This window comes from Anolis carolinensis, unplaced genomic scaffold (genome assembly GCF_035594765.1).
Source record: "Anolis carolinensis isolate JA03-04 unplaced genomic scaffold, rAnoCar3.1.pri scaffold_11, whole genome shotgun sequence".
In the NCBI taxonomy this organism is placed as follows: Eukaryota; Metazoa; Chordata; class Lepidosauria; order Squamata; family Dactyloidae; genus Anolis; species Anolis carolinensis.
In genome coordinates, this window is record NW_026943822.1 from 8,891,116 (window position 1) to 8,906,268 (window position 15,153).

Here is a 15,153-nt window from a genome sequence, read left to right on the forward strand (position 1 = left end):
CTGGTCTTTGCTTTTTTTTCATGTCAGGGGTGACTTGAGAAACTGCAAGTTGCTTCTGGTGTGAAAGAATTGGCTGTCTGCAAGGACATTGCCCAGGGGATGCCCAGATGTTTAATCCTGTGGGAGGCTTCTCTCATGTCCCCGCATGGGAAGCTAGAGCTGACAGATGGGAACTCATCTGCACTCTCCCTGGGTTGGATTCAAACCGGCAACCTTCAGGTTAGCAACCCAACCTTCAAGTCATCAGTCCTGCTGGCACAAGGGTTTATTGTTGCTGAGTTTAACAACTCCTGAAGAAGGGTTTTTTCCCTGAAACAGGGTCAAAAATACCTGGGACCCCTGTAGACTTGGGACTTTATTTGGACTTTACTTTTGAAGACTTTTTTGAGAGCGGTGCTCCATCATTATTTTCTTCAATCCAGTATACAGCAACACGACCAACCATCTGTTTGGAAGATATTTTCACTGACTGTATCCCTGAAGCCTATATGTATTGGAACCAATACCAGACTTGAATAACTTTTGTGTTAGAGCTGTTGCTCCTTTTCATTTTGTCGGGTACGGCCAAATTGAGCTTTGTACGGGGAACTGTAACAATATATGTCATTTGGACACATTTTCTTTGTACATAGACAATCGTTTGTGTGTATAGATACTTTACAAGTATTCTGGGACTTTGTATAGTAAAGGTAAAGATTTCCCCTGATGTTAAGTCCAGTCATGTCTGACTCTGGGGGATGGTGCTCATCTCCATTTCTAAGCCCAAGAGTCAGTGTTGTCCATAGACACCTCCAAGGTCATGTGGCTGGCATGACTGCATGGAGTGCCATTACCTTTCCGTTGGAGTGGTACCTATTGATCTACTCACATTTGCATGTTTTGAACTGCTAGGTTGGCAGAAGCTGGAGCTAACAGCGGGCGTTCACTCTGCTCCTGGGATTTGAACCTGTGACCTTTCGGTCTGCAAGTTCAGCAGCTCAGTGCTTTAACACACTTCGCTCCTTCATTATAGAAGATATTTTTTTGCTTATATATAAGTGACATTACAGATGATAATTGTAAATAAATGTCATTCATCCAACTTATTTCATTACATCAGTCTTGCTTTATTTGTTTATTTTGTGAAATAATTTAATGCACTCAGGATTTGGTAACTCTTTGTTTCAATTCTTTGTGCATCCTGGAGCCACATCTTCACACCTGAATGGCCCGGGCCTCCACAACTCTTACTGTGACGACTTTCTCCCAGTCAAGACGAGCGTGAGTTATGGGCAACTGTCTCCTGAAGGACTTTAAATAGGTGCCATTCATGTGCTGATACTCCTCCATCAGGCCACGCTGGACCACGTTTTCCACCTTCTCCACCAACTTCACAAACTCTTGTGCTGTCTGGTTCTTGTCGGTAACTAGTAGAGTCTCTTCTACATCCTTGGCGACGTTCAGATGCATGTTGGCATCCTCAAAATAGTGCGCTTGAACCAGAATGTTTCCCATCACCTCTGTGGAGGTGGAGGAAGGAACCAGAGCAAATGTCCACTCTGATCTCCACAAGCCATTCCAGAAAGCAGAAGACCTGTGCTGGTGGCTTTCTATACAAGCCACAAAGATTGTCCGGACAGCCGTGTCCTTGATGAAGACGCTGCAAAGCCCTTCCGGGTAGTGGTTGCCGACGTAGGCCTTCAAGGCTTCGTGGAATGTTCTTCTCCATGCTTCCCCTTTCTTGTCTTCTTCATGGTGAGCCTGGAAGTCGCTCAGCGTTCTCCTCAGATGGTCATACTTGAAGGAGACTCGATTCTGGGGGTCCAGGAAGCGGTTCTCCTCCAACTCATTGTGGCGCGTCAACAACACGTTGCACCCTTCCGTTTGGACCGGAGTGAAATGGTCTTTGTTGTGCATGGCACAGAGGTTTTCGGCTTCCTCACACATCATGCCGTCATCATCCACAAGCATGCGCAAGTCACTGAAGACCTCATTGAACTCTCCAGGTGGGGCCTGCTTCACGAGCCGACTCACCAGCTGAGCTTTCTCCAACTTCGCCACAAGGTGGTCTCCCAATGTTTGCTCCTGGGACATGTTGGTCTGGCTGAGGAACACCAAATCTGGGAATAGGGAAAACACCAAATCTGGGAAAAATGAGAAACACCCCAAAGATGTACTAAATTGGATACTCATTGGAAACAATCTTGAATCCCAATAACAGTTCTTCAAGCCCTTGAGAAGACTAGAGTCAACCAGACAATGACATCTATCATCTCTTGAGCTGTCAGATATAGACCCAGCTCATAGAAGGCTAGGAGAACATGGAACAAGGTTCCAACCAGATTCTTTTTAAGAAAGATGAGGTGAAGAAATAGCTCCAGGTCCATCCAAACAAAAATAGTACACAGTAAAACCTCCATATTTGCACGGGATATGTTCCAAGATCCCCGTGGATAGCTGAAACCATGGATAATAGAGAACCCTATATCTTGGCTATACTTGAGCCAAAAGTATAGCGTAGATTGCCCTGGAGGTCTAGAGGGGACTGCAAACACTTCAAAGGGGACATTTTTTGATCATGGATGTGTAAAACTATGGATGTCAAATCCATGGATAAATGAATTATATCATATAGCAATTCAGCACAATATGGAGAAAATCCTTTACTTGTGCTCTCTCATAATAGAAGAATCCAAGGTCTTCCATTGAAGCTAATTGGTAGGAAAATTCAGTTTTTTATATAATGAATTTCATATATGAATTGTGACTTGTTATTGCCTTCTTCTGAAAGAGTGGAACTTGCCCAACATCAACCAGTGGTTTTCCATAGCTGAGAAGGGAATCAAACCCTGGTCTCTAATGGTCAGACCACTACACTATGTTGACTCTCCACTGTTTGCTTTAGTTGTGTGGAAGCAAGTTGGACTAGATGGCCTTTGGGAGCCCTCTGAACTCATAAAATTCCATGATTTTGTCTGTTGAGATCATTACCAGATGGATGCCCCCTCATTCTAGAAATTGGAAGACACTACACAGTGTATCTATAATTTTCTCAGTTTCTATGATAAAGAAAAACGTTGGAGCAAAATGAGGAGGCTGCAAGCAGATGTTGACATTCTCCAAAGACCCCATAACATTCAGTGAATCGGGCAGGTTAATAGCATGATGAAAGTGCTGCCAAGCTCTCTGTTGTTGCCGTTGTTGTTTCGCTGTGACAGACTACCAAGGCTAACATTTAGGAAATTGTTCTGAGAGGGTTCTGAGCCTAGATTTGAGCGATCTCTAATTGCACCATTCTTTTTCATGGGGAAAAAATGAACATTTAATGAGTACCTTAATCAGCTCTCCTCCTAATTAGCTAAGTGGGAAATGCCGAGATTGGAATTTACAAACAGAGCAGAATAATGTTTTGATCCGCGATTCCCGGCACAATGCAAACAACCTTAAACGGATCTTCTCCAAAATCTAATCTGGATGTATGAGAAGATGGAATATACTAAAATATTAAAATGTTGCTGCTTCCTTTCCTTTACTTCCATCATGTGGAAAGTAGCAGGACCTGACATTCAAAGGGGGAATATTAGTAAAGCTAAAGGTTTCCCCTGACATTAAGTCCAGTCATGTCTGACTCTGGGGGTTGATGCTCATCTCCATTTCTAAGCCGTTGTCCATAGACACCTCCAAGGTCATGTGGTTGGCATGACTGCAATGAGCGCTGTTACCTTCCCGCCGGAGCTGTACCTATTGATCTACTCACATTGGCATGTTTTTGAACTGCTAGGTTGGAAGAAGCTGGAGCTAACAACGGGCGCTCACTTTGCTCCCAGGATTTGAACCTGGGACCTTTCGGTTTGCAAGTTCAGCAGCTCAGCGCTTTAACACACTTTGCCACCGGGGCTCCTAAATGGGGGAATATTACCCATTTCCTTTTGGTATTTTCAACAATTGCTATGGTTTTATTTGAGCAGTGGCTGGATTCGTATCAGAGGGCAGTCCATGAAACATAATAATAATGAGAATGGCAATCATATTGCTATACAAGGTACAGAATCCATTTTGGCTGTCAGCACCATGGACAGTTCCCTTAAAGTTCCAAAGTAAAACCGAGGCTGAATCCAACCCGCCACCAACATGAGATGCATCTACATTGTAGTGGTAATGCAGTTTGATACCACGTCAACTGCCATGGTTCAACAACTATGCAATCATGGGAGTTGTTGTTTGGTGAGACACCAGATCTCCTTAAAATTCAACTCTGAGAGAGAGAGGGGGGGGGATTGATATAAAAGAAGGCTAGACTGGCCAGTAGGAACAAATCCTTGAGAAAGAGAAGTTTTTGAGATCTGGCCATCTGGAGCTATCAGGGAAAGTCCTCAAAAATGGACTATAAGAATATTATCATACTGAGCAATTATGGTTAAATCAGAAGAGTTTTTGAACCCAAGGGTTATAGATGGAAAAAATATTTGTTGTAATATAGAAAGAGAGAGTGCAAGAGAATGACAAAATGATGTAAACACTAACCTACTGACAATCTAAATCAGCTTTTCTCAACCTGGGGGTCGCGAGGGGGGTGTTAGAGGGGTTGCCAAAGACCTTCAGAAAGCACATATTTCTAATGGTCTTAGGAACCCTTTTGGCAGAGAAGGCTGGATGTAGGTGAACTAGAACTCCAAAATTCAAGGTCAATGCTCACCAAACCCTTCCAGTATTTTCTGTTGGCCCTGGGAGTTCTGTGTGCCAAGTTTGGTTCAATTTCATCATTGGTGAAGTTCAGAATGCAGGTGAACTATAAATCCCAGCAACTACAACTCCCACATGACAAAATCAATTCCCCTCCAACCCCACCAGCATTCAAATTTGGGCATATCGGGTATTTGTGCCAAATGTGGTCCAGTGAATGAAAATACGTCCTGCATTTCAAATATTTACATTACAGTTCATAACAGTAGCAAAATGACAGTTATGAAGTAGTAACGAAAATAATTTTACGGTTGGGAGTCACCACAACACTGTGTTAAGGGGTCACGGCATTAGGAAGGTTGAGAACCACTGATCCAAATGAAAATGGTGGAGCTTTCTTGGTCGATACTAACAATAAATAATTTAAGAAAAGATTTAATGTGAAATAATCTGTTATGAAAAATTAAGATCAATTTCCATGGAAGAAGAACTGAAAATATATGAAGACCAAGAGACAATGTGAGAAGACAGAAGAAGATACAACCAAGGGACTTAAATTTAAAATTGTTAGCATCCTCAATATTTTATGAAATGTGTGTTAAAGAAACAGAGATGAAGACTTAGTTGTAACAAGTGATAATTTTGTAAAAGAACTCCTCATACATTCTTCAACATTCCTTCATTTGCCCCCCCCCCCCCCATCCCCTACTTTACTAGTAAATGTTTAATAAAAATGATTTGGGGATAAAAATGAAACTCTCATAGTTCCAGAGCATTAGACTATAACTCAGTTTGAGTCGCCACTCAGTGATGGAAACCTTTTGGTAACCTTGGGGCGAATCACACACTCTCAGCTGCAGAAAACTCAGGAAAGTCTCTGATTTGACATAACGTGGAAAGGACTTGAAGGCACACAGGTAAGCACATATACAAGTGGATTGCCTAAGTCTCTTATTTTCAAGGAATGTAGGGTGTAGAAGTAGCCCTTTGTTTTCCTGTGCTTCAATCAGGTAACTCTGAGTTCTGCCATTACAAGGCAGTTCTTTTCTATCTCTGCTTTCCTTGATATTCATACTTGTTTAAACCTTTGTCCTCCTTGCCACTCCGTTGTCTTTGTTTCCCTTTATCCTAACCTGGAACACACAGCTCTGTTGAACCAGCAACTTCACATCGCCGTTGGGAGATCCTTGGAGAATTCTTTTGACCGGGTTCCATGGCTCGGTGGAACCCAGAATGGCACATTCTACGCTCCCATAGCAACCCGGAGAGAAAACTCTATTCCTTAACAGAGTGGCTTTTCTTCCAATAACAATAATAATAATAATAATAATAATAATAATAATAATAATAAGGAGAAGACCTGGCTATGGCTCACAAATGGGACACTGAAGAAGGAGACAGAAGTCCTGATCCTTGCAGCCCAGGAGCAAGCCATCAGAACAAATGCAATTAAGGCCAAGATCGAAAAATCAGCTAATGACCCAAAATGCAGACTGTGCAAGGAAACCGACGAAACCATTGATCATCTCCTCAGCTGCTATAAGAAAATCGCACAGACAGACTACAAACAGAGGCACAACTATGTGGCCCAAATGATTCATTGGAACTTATGCCTCAAGTACCACCTCCCATAAGTAAAGAACTGGTGAGATCACAAACCTGCAAAAGTATTGGAAAATGAGCACGCAAAGATACTGTGGGACTTCTGAATCCAGACTGACAAAGTTCTGGAACACAACACACCAGACATCGCAGTTGTGGAAAAGAAAAAAGGTTTGGATCATTGATGTCGGCATCCCAGGTGACAGTCGCATTGACGAAAAACAACAAGAAAAACTCAGCCGCTATCAGGACCTCAAGATTGAACTTCAAAGACTCTGGCAGACACCAGTGCAGGTGGTCCCGGTGGTGATCGGCACTTTGGGTGCCATGCCAAAAGATCTCAGCTGGCATTTGAAAACAATAGGCATTGACAAAATTACGATCTGCCAACTGCCAAAAGCCACTCTACTGGGATCTGTGCGCATCATCCGAAAATACATCATACAGTCCTAGACACTTGGGAAGTGTTCGACTTGAGCTTTTGTGATACAAAATCCAGCATAACTATCTTGTTTGCTGTGTCATACAATGCCGTTGTGTCAATAATAATCACAACCAAGAGGTCGTGGGATCGAAGCCCGGGTCGGATTGAGCTCCCGACTGTTAATAGCCTTGCTCATTGCCCAACTAAGCGGATAAAAAAACAATTGCATCTATTAAGTAGAAAATTCTAGGTACCGCTTTATGTGGGGAGGCTAATTTAACGAATTTACGACACCTTAAAAACTGTCAGCAGTGTGTGGAAAGGAATGAGGAAGTACTACCATCAAGGACTCGGTGTCACAAGTGGACGATGAAGCGGCAGCTCCCCCTGTGAACAGAATCGAGCATACCATCATGAAGCTGGAAGCTGGAAAATGTTAAATTGCCTCTGTGTCTGTCTATATATTGTATGTGGCATTGAATGTTTTCCATTTATATGTAAATTGTAATCTGCCCTGAGTCCCCTTCAGGGTGAGAAAGGCGGAATATAAATACTGTAAATAAATAAATAGATAATTTTGTTACTCTCGTTATAGTAGCGAATTTTTCACTAACAATACCTAAGAAACACTTTTGAAACAAAACACTGAAGCCCCTAATTTTGTAATTAGTTTTAAAGCAATTTTTTTCATCGATCACACAGCCCTAGTGATTACATTACCACTTTCTTTTGTTTTCGGAATCATCTCCCTTTCCCTCTTTTTTCTCCTGATTTGTCCGCAAAGCTCTTTTGTTTCACAGGATCCAGGTTTTTCTGCCACAAGCGATAATGTAACGTCCTTCGACTATACAACTATACGACATACCTATCAAGTGACCCAAAGGCCCAACGGTATTAAAACTCTCGAAATCCTGACATCAAAGTGTCGCTCGGCCCTGGAGAAGGTGAGCCGCTGCAATTTATTTTTGGACAAAGTCATTCTGCTAATTGTGCATTTGAAATGAAGTGCAATTAAGGATGGCGAGAAAGAGCGGGACACCGTCGAGGAAGAAATTATTTCTTGGCCTTGGAACAGATTAATGCCAGAGATCATTCATTATCTCCTGCCTGGGTGAGCTTGGAAGAAAATTACAGCGAGGGAGAAAGAACATCCTTTCCTTTATGTGTTTTAATGTGAAACAGATCACGGCAACATTCGTTTCTCAGCAGCGACTTTTCCTTGTTTCCACGTTTCCGTTGAGAAGGCTATTAAAATAATAGTGAACAGCAAGAGTCTCTGTGCTCCGTCTGTCTCTGAACTGATCATGCTATCATTGAAATAGCTCACAATTTCCTTTACTTTGCATTTGTCATGATTTAGAATTGAGAAAGCAGTCAAGAACCCAGAAGAAGATGAAGACTTGGAAGGGCAACCATGAAGATCCTGAAGTGTCAAGAACATTAAACTTAGGAGTTCCATTCCTTCGTACTTCCCATTTCTATGTAAAATTGGACAATGGGGGAAAAGGTTTCAGCAAAGTGTTGTCAAATGCTTTCATGGCTGGAATCACTGGGTTGCTGTGAGTTTTTCGGGCTGTATGTCCATTTCCAGAAGCATTTTCTCCTGACTTATCCAGAAACTGATTTGCATGAAGCTTGGGGTCATATCTACAATGTAGATGCCCCTTTTGTCATGCGTGTTGTGGTGTTTGTTGTCCATCTTGGATGGGGATGATGGAGGGAAAAGCCAGTTGAATCACAGAGTTGGAAGAGACCGGATAAGCCATCCAGTCCAACCTCTTCTTCCCTGCAGGAAAAACACAATCAAAGCACCCTCAACAAATGACCATACAGTTTCTGTTTCAAAGCTTCCAAGGAAGGAGCTTTCACCTGATTCCGAGGCAGAGAGTTCCACTGCTGAACAGCTCTTCTTACAGTCAGGAAGTTCTTCTTAATGTTCTGGTGGTATTTTCTTCTTCTTCGTCTTCTATTTATTTATACTTCACTTTATCTCCCGCTGTGGCGCAGTGAATTAAACCACTAAGCTGCTGAGGTTGCTGACCGAAAGATCAGTGGTTCAAATCCGGGGAGCGGGGTGAGCTCCCACTGTTAGCCCCAGCTTCTGCCAACCTAGTAGTTCGAAAACATGCAAATGTGAGATCAATAGGTACCACTCGGGCAGGAAGGTAATGGCGCTCCATGCAGTCATGCCAGCCACATGACTTTGGAGGCGTCTATGGTCAACGCTGGCTCTTTGGCTTAGAAATTGAGATGAGCACCAACTCCCAGAGTCGGACACAACTAGACTTGATGACAGGGGAAAACCTTTACTTTTACCTTATCTTCTCCAAAGGGGACAAAGCGGCTTTCATGTCCTTTGAACCCATGACTCCATTGAGTCCTAGTCTCCATGACTGAAGAAAACAAGCCTCCTCCCTCTTTTTTATAACATTCTTGAGTCATCTTCCAAGTGGTTGTGGTTCCCATCATGGTAATGTATGAATGTTCTGCTCCTGGGCGTGAAGAATCATAAGATCTACAGCCTTGAAAATGCAGCCCTGAGGACAAGAAGGAAAAAGATACAACCTCAGATGGTTTCAGGAGACATGGAATAAGGAGACTTGAAAGACTGCATTCTCCCATGGGGATCGAATCTTCTGACAACATCGGAGACAATTCCCCAATGTTGTTTCTGCCAGAGGTCACGGAATTGGGCTAGAAGTGGATGCTTATGTAACTGCTATCTTCTGCTCGCATCCAAAAATCAGAACAAAATATCCCTTTTATTTCCTCCCAGCACAATGAAACAGACACAGCCCCTTCATTGTGATTTTCATAATTCAAACTAATGATGATAAAACTGGGCAGAAGGAAGTGGTGGAAAAGATTTTTTTTTCTCAGTTCACAGAGAAAGTTTGCAAATCTGGACAACACAGAAAATCACAATTAATCTCTCTCCTCCCAGCAATGGTTGTGATTTCTTAGGGTGCATCTACATGGGAGACTAAATGCAGTTTGATCGCACTTGGCTCAGTGCTATAGAATCACAGGAATCATCATGATTTGTTCCTTTGATTTGCTGTTCTGATTAGATTTTTTGGATTTGGTGTGTGATTACTACTATTTTATTGTTTTTCCTTGATTGGAAGCCATCCTGAGTCGGAGTCCCCTTGCTTTACTGTTGTTGTTTTTATTGATGTTATTATTATTAGATACACAATAAGATTATGGTACAGCAGGTTAAACTGCTGAGCTGCTGGACTTGCTGACCGAAAGGTTGGCAGTTTGAATCTGGGGAGCGGGGTGAGCTCCCACTGTTAGCCCCAGCTTCTGCCAACCTAGCATTTCGAAAACATGCAAATGTGAGTAGGTGAATAGGTACTGCTCTGATGGGATGGTAACGGTGCTCCATGCAGTCATGCCGGCCACATGACCTTGAAGGTGTCCATGGACAACGCCGGCTCTTTGGCTTAGAAATGGAGATGAGCATCATCCCTAGAGTCGGATATATGACTAGACTTAATGTCAGGGGGAAATCTTTACCTTTACTACAATAAGATTAGTACACAGCAAAGAAGATCAGTATGCTGGCTGTTGCATTGGATCACACGTCGGACACTTGGTGGTTTTGTGAGCGCTGATTGTTTTCAAGTGCTGGCCAAGGTTTTAGGCAAGGCACCCAGTGTGCCAATCACCACTGGGACCAACTTGACTGGCTTGTGCCAGAGTCTTTGCCGTTTGATCTTTAAATCCTCATGTCAGCTTTTCCTGTTGCTTCTCGTCAATCCTGCTGTCATCTGGGATTGCAACATCAACGATCCATACTTTGTTTTTTTCCATGATCATGGGGTCAGTTGTATTGTGCTCTAAAGCTCTGTCAGTCTGAATTCAGAAGTCCCAGAGTAGTTTGACATGCTCATTCTCTGTAACTTTTTCAGGCTTGTGATCCCACCAGTTCTTTGTCACAGGCAGATGGAAATTGTGGCACAAGTTCCAATGGATCATGTGAGCAATTGTGTTATGCCTCTGCTTGTTGTCTGTCTGTGTGATCATCTTGCAGCAGCTCAGTATGTGATCCATAGTTTCATCTGCTTCCTTGCAGAATCTACACTTGGAACATGTTGTTGACTTTTCAATTCTGGCTTTGATGGCATTTGTTCTAATTGCTTGCTCTTGGGCTTATTATCGTGTACTTTTACAAGATCTTTCATCTTCTCTTAACCTGTGTAAGAGATTTTCTTTTAATGCTTTTCACAGTTTTTAAATTATATTAGTTGTATCCTTGTGTTTTGGATCTTTTTGGGGGGTTAGTGATCGCAAGGAGGAAGGAGCAAGAGTAAGATAAGGAAATCAACCTGTGTTCATCAGCGAACCTTTACAAGGATGAACGTTTCGCCACTGTGTAACAAAAGCAAGAACGCGGATACAATTCGCCATGAAAACTTATCAAAATTAATTGCCAGAAGGCAAAACATACATCAGTTGACATTAACAAAAAAGATTAACACTCAGGATTTTTTCCCGGGGACAAGGAAATACAGAGAAAACATGGCCACGATGTCAAAGAATTAAAGTACTAATATGATTACCCATTTGAGACAAAAAAAATCAAACACATGTATACAGTTAGTGAGCACAGATGGAGAAAAGCTGGCTGATGAGACACACATTGTCAGACTTGTGATGCCAACTGATTTGGCTCAACAATGGTTGTAAGCCTTCAATCCTTATACTTTCTGTACACTTTAAAACCACTAAAATATTGGAAACCTTGGGAAGTTACCAATTGTAGCACTTCGATCCCACTTTAAGTGTCATACACTCCTAGGACTTGAGGCTTTGCAATTTGGAATGCTCTGACAGAGAGCTCTAGTGCCCCATCAAACTACAAATCCCAAGACTCCATAGTAGTTAATGGTGGAATGATAGTCCTATAGCTGTATGAAAGGCTTCTGATTGAAAATGGTCTCAAATGAAACCAGATCGGGTATGTTTAGAAATGCAATGTGGGCTCCAGGAATGGCACAAGGGCAAACAATAGCCGTGTCCATCCTGCAGTTGCCCACTCTGAGTTATAGCTAGATGATCTGCTCCAAAACTCTTCACTAAGGATGCATTTACACTGTAGAATTAATGCAGTTTGACACTGCTTTAACTACCGTGGCTCAATGCTATGGAATCCTGGGAGATGTAGTTTTGCAAGGTCTACAACTTTCTCTGTCAAAAAGAGCTGGCGCCTCACCAAACTTCAAATCCCAATACCTCACAGCATTCAGCCATGGTTGTTGAAAGTGGGATACATCTGCTAGAGTGCAGATGTATCCCAATGGATGGGCGAGTCTGTAGAACAATGCTCACTCCCAACCAAAGTGTGTGCAGAAGTTAGAAAGTCAATGCATGAGGTTGGGAAATGCTGGGAGGGACAAATGCTGGGAAAGAAATCTGTGTGGCAGTAAAGGGATAACAATACATTGTCTGCCTCCAATCACCAGCCAGAAGTATTTTTCAGTTCCCGTCCCAAGAATGGCACAGAAGTCCATGAGGTGCAAGAAAGATATTATGCCAATGCTATATCTCTGATACTACCCACCTGTAACACCCCAATTTTGAAGAAAAGAGGCCAAAAATAGGAATGCATACACAAACACATGGAATTACAATAGGTATGTAAATTATAAGCTGCATATTATTGAGAGAGAGCATCCACAACAGGTGCGGTCTTGGAGAAGAGAAGCAGCTTTAGAAAAGAGATACACTGACAGTTGTGCTCTTGCATGGAGAAACAACAACACCCAGATATTCTGCCTTGATGTGCACCTCACTTTGCAAAAACTTGGTCCCAGAAAGAAAGCCAAATCAACCAGGATGTTAGATACGGTTTTTGGTTGAAAACAAGATTCTTTGGGTAGGAGTACAAAGCCAAAAAGCTACATTGCCTCACTGCTGATTGTCCTAAAGTAGTGGAGTCCAACCTTGGATCTTCCAAGATTTCCCAGAACCATTGACCACTGGATAAACTGGCCAGGGCTTCTGGGAGATGGAGTCCCAAACACCACCTGGAGGACCAAAGGCTGGACACCATTGACATAAAATGTAATATTGGAGAAAAGGGAAGGTTGCAGCAAGCTGAACACATCCATCTATCTTTCCTTCTTTCCTTCCATCCATTCATGCATCCATCTACCCATCCTTCCACACATCCATCCATCCATCTTTCCTTCTTTCCTTCCATGCATCCATCCATCCATTCATGAATCCATCTACCCATCCATTCATCCTTCCTTCCATCCATCCATCCATCCATCCATCTTTCCTTCTCTCCATCCATCCATCTATCTATCCATCCATCCTTCCACACATCCATCCATCCATCTTTCCTTCTATCTATCTATCCATCCATCCATCCATCCATGCATTCATCTACCCATCCTTCCACACATACATACAGCCAGCCAGCCATCCACTCACTCGCACAGACTCTTAAGGCAGAGGAGAGCAATCTGTGGCTTTCCAGATATTGCTGAACTAAAATTCCCAGTATTCTGCACTCCTGCCTGTCGTGGCTGATGGGAGTTCCAGTCCATCACAATCTAGAGAGCCCCACTTCAGCCACCCTGTGAGATTCAGATTCGTACAGAACGGAAATAGGAAAAGAACCACAGCAAGTTGCAACAATGTATTTCCTTCTGCCATAAATTGGATGTCTAGAGCTGAACCTTTAGAAGGATTTCTCCAGCTTTCTCTCCCACTCTTTGGAGGGGAAAAAATCCCCAAACAAATAGAAGAAAACATATTGCGAAATCGATCATCGTAGTGCAAGTGTTATCACCAGTAGTAAATCACAGGAAAGCTGCACCAAACCAAGAAACACAGGAGTCTCCCCAACACCAGACTAACCATTTTCCCACAGTTCACAGACGCCAGTGCCCAACTATCAAAGGATTTTGCTGACCACAGTCCCAGAGATTTTTCGGTGCAGTGGGAAACTTAACCCCTAGTTGACAACATAGATTTTATTGAGTGTCACAGAGTCTTCAAGCGAAGCCTTGCAGTCTTATTCGTAGGGCTCGGGGTTGGTTTAGAAACTGAAATATGTGCTTTGCTATGAGTATCCAAAGCTGTAACAAAACAAACCCGTAGTCCTTGGTCTGAAAAGCAGACTCAAGCATCTTCCAGTTCTTAATTTGGTATCCAAGAACATAGTAGTCATGACTGGGATGTCCAGTTGCCTGCTGCCAAATCCATCATAATTTCATGTATGTTTGGAAGGAGAGAACATGGGAATTTCACTGACACCAATTGTTCTCCAGTTCATCTCTGCATCCGAGGCTGTTCCCAGGTTCTTCACAAGAATAATTGTTCCTGATGGGAAGGTGCAAGAGCCTCACCTGAAGAGGAAAAAAATATACAGTGGGTTGCTTTAAGAATGTAATTTAGGGTTTCCAAATAGATTGATGGGCAATTTGAACTGATTCTGGAATTCATAATCCAAGCTCTCTACTCTGTAGAATTAAGGTGGTTTGACACTCTTAACTACCACCGCTCAGTGCTATAGAATCCTGGATGTTGTCATTGTACAAGGTCTAGCGTTCTCTTCCAAAGTGCTGCTTCCTCGCCAAACTACCAATTCCATGCAGTTAAAGTGGTATGAAACTATATTGATTGATACTACAGTGTAGATGTTGCCAAAAAGAATGGCTGGAGGAAAAATAGGTGTTGGTTTGGTACTGAGTTTAGTCTTGCTTCCAATTGGCCTGAGCAATGAGCATATCCACCCATGTTCTTAAATTATACCAATATGCCACCAGCTACAGGCACTATTTGGCAAAGGATCCTGATGCAGTTGGACACCTAAGTCAAATGCAAACAGAGGCGGAGATTCTGAAATCTGCCGTTCACCGCAACTGTCTCTGCCTTGTTACCTGTATTTGATATCAAACACTGTGGAATCTTCATCCTCGTCGTCATCTTCATTGAGGGGGGCCATTTCCACCCGTTCGGCTGGTGTTGTAATGATGTCATATTTGCGGGTTTTCTTCATCTTCCTGCCAGACCTAAAGGGAGACGGAAAAGAAAACTTCTCTGTTACGGAGGTCCTTTAACCTTATTTGTGCCATTGGGAAGAAAGGAAACATGAGAGCAATATTCCAGATAAGGTCTGACCAAAGCAGAAGAGAGGGGCACCATAACTTCCCTCAATCTCAACACAAGATTCCCATTAATGCAACCTAGAATCGCATTGGGTTTTTTAGCTGCTGCATTACACTCTTGACTCATCTTCAGCTTGTGGTTTTCAAGCCAAGTGTCATCCTCTCCATTTGAGGTGTTGTGCTTGAAGCATTGGACTATGACTCTGGAGAATCCCCATTCAGCCAGGGAAACCCATTAAATTATTTTATTTGATATGTTAATTGAGTTTTTATATCAGGATATGATGTTTTAACTGATTATGTATTGTGGTCAGATGTATTTGCATGAATTTCATA

General features: G+C 42.6%; 2 protein-coding genes across 5 annotated transcripts in view; both read right to left on the reverse strand.

The window, feature by feature from the left end:
- Nucleotides 1–316: 316 nt before the first annotated feature.
- Nucleotides 317–10,856, reverse strand: LOC100554186 (F-actin-capping protein subunit alpha-2-like). Of its 4 annotated transcripts, none has more exons than XM_003226575.4 (2): nt 5,796–10,856; nt 317–2,099 (listed from the first exon to the last, which is right to left on the reverse strand). In XM_003226575.4, exons 1-2 carry the CDS (start codon nt 5,902–5,904, stop codon nt 1,195–1,197), a joined length of 1,014 nt encoding a protein of 337 aa, XP_003226623.3. In that variant the 5' UTR covers nt 5,905–10,856; the 3' UTR covers nt 317–1,194. The 4 variants fall into 4 exon arrangements, with proteins under 4 accessions (XP_003226623.3, XP_062819016.1, XP_062819018.1 ...); XM_062962946.1 differs by having other exon boundaries at nt 317–2,123; XM_062962948.1 differs by having other exon boundaries at nt 318–2,099; nt 5,738–10,856.
- A 148-nt stretch (nt 10,857–11,004) lies between these two features.
- Nucleotides 11,005–15,153, reverse strand: part of fam174b (family with sequence similarity 174 member B) — a 42,098-nt gene continuing 37,949 nt past the window's right edge. The window contains exons 3-4 of the mRNA XM_003226576.4: nt 14,590–14,721; nt 11,005–14,055 (exon numbers count right to left, since the gene is read on the reverse strand). Of these exons, the coding sequence (XP_003226624.2) occupies nt 14,052–14,055; nt 14,590–14,721 (136 nt within the window). The 3' untranslated portion in view covers nt 11,005–14,051. The remainder of the gene's footprint in view (nt 14,056–14,589; nt 14,722–15,153) is intronic.

Coding starts and splice junctions, on each gene's coding strand:
- LOC100554186 (XM_062962946.1), bottom strand. CDS start 5,904: ATGTGCCATTCTGGGTTCCACCGAGCCATGGAACCCGGTCAAAAGAAT. Junction 2,124..5,795: donor AACAGAGCTGTGTGTTCCAG/GTTAGGATAAAG, acceptor CATTTTTCCCAG/ATTTGGTGTTTTCCCTATTC.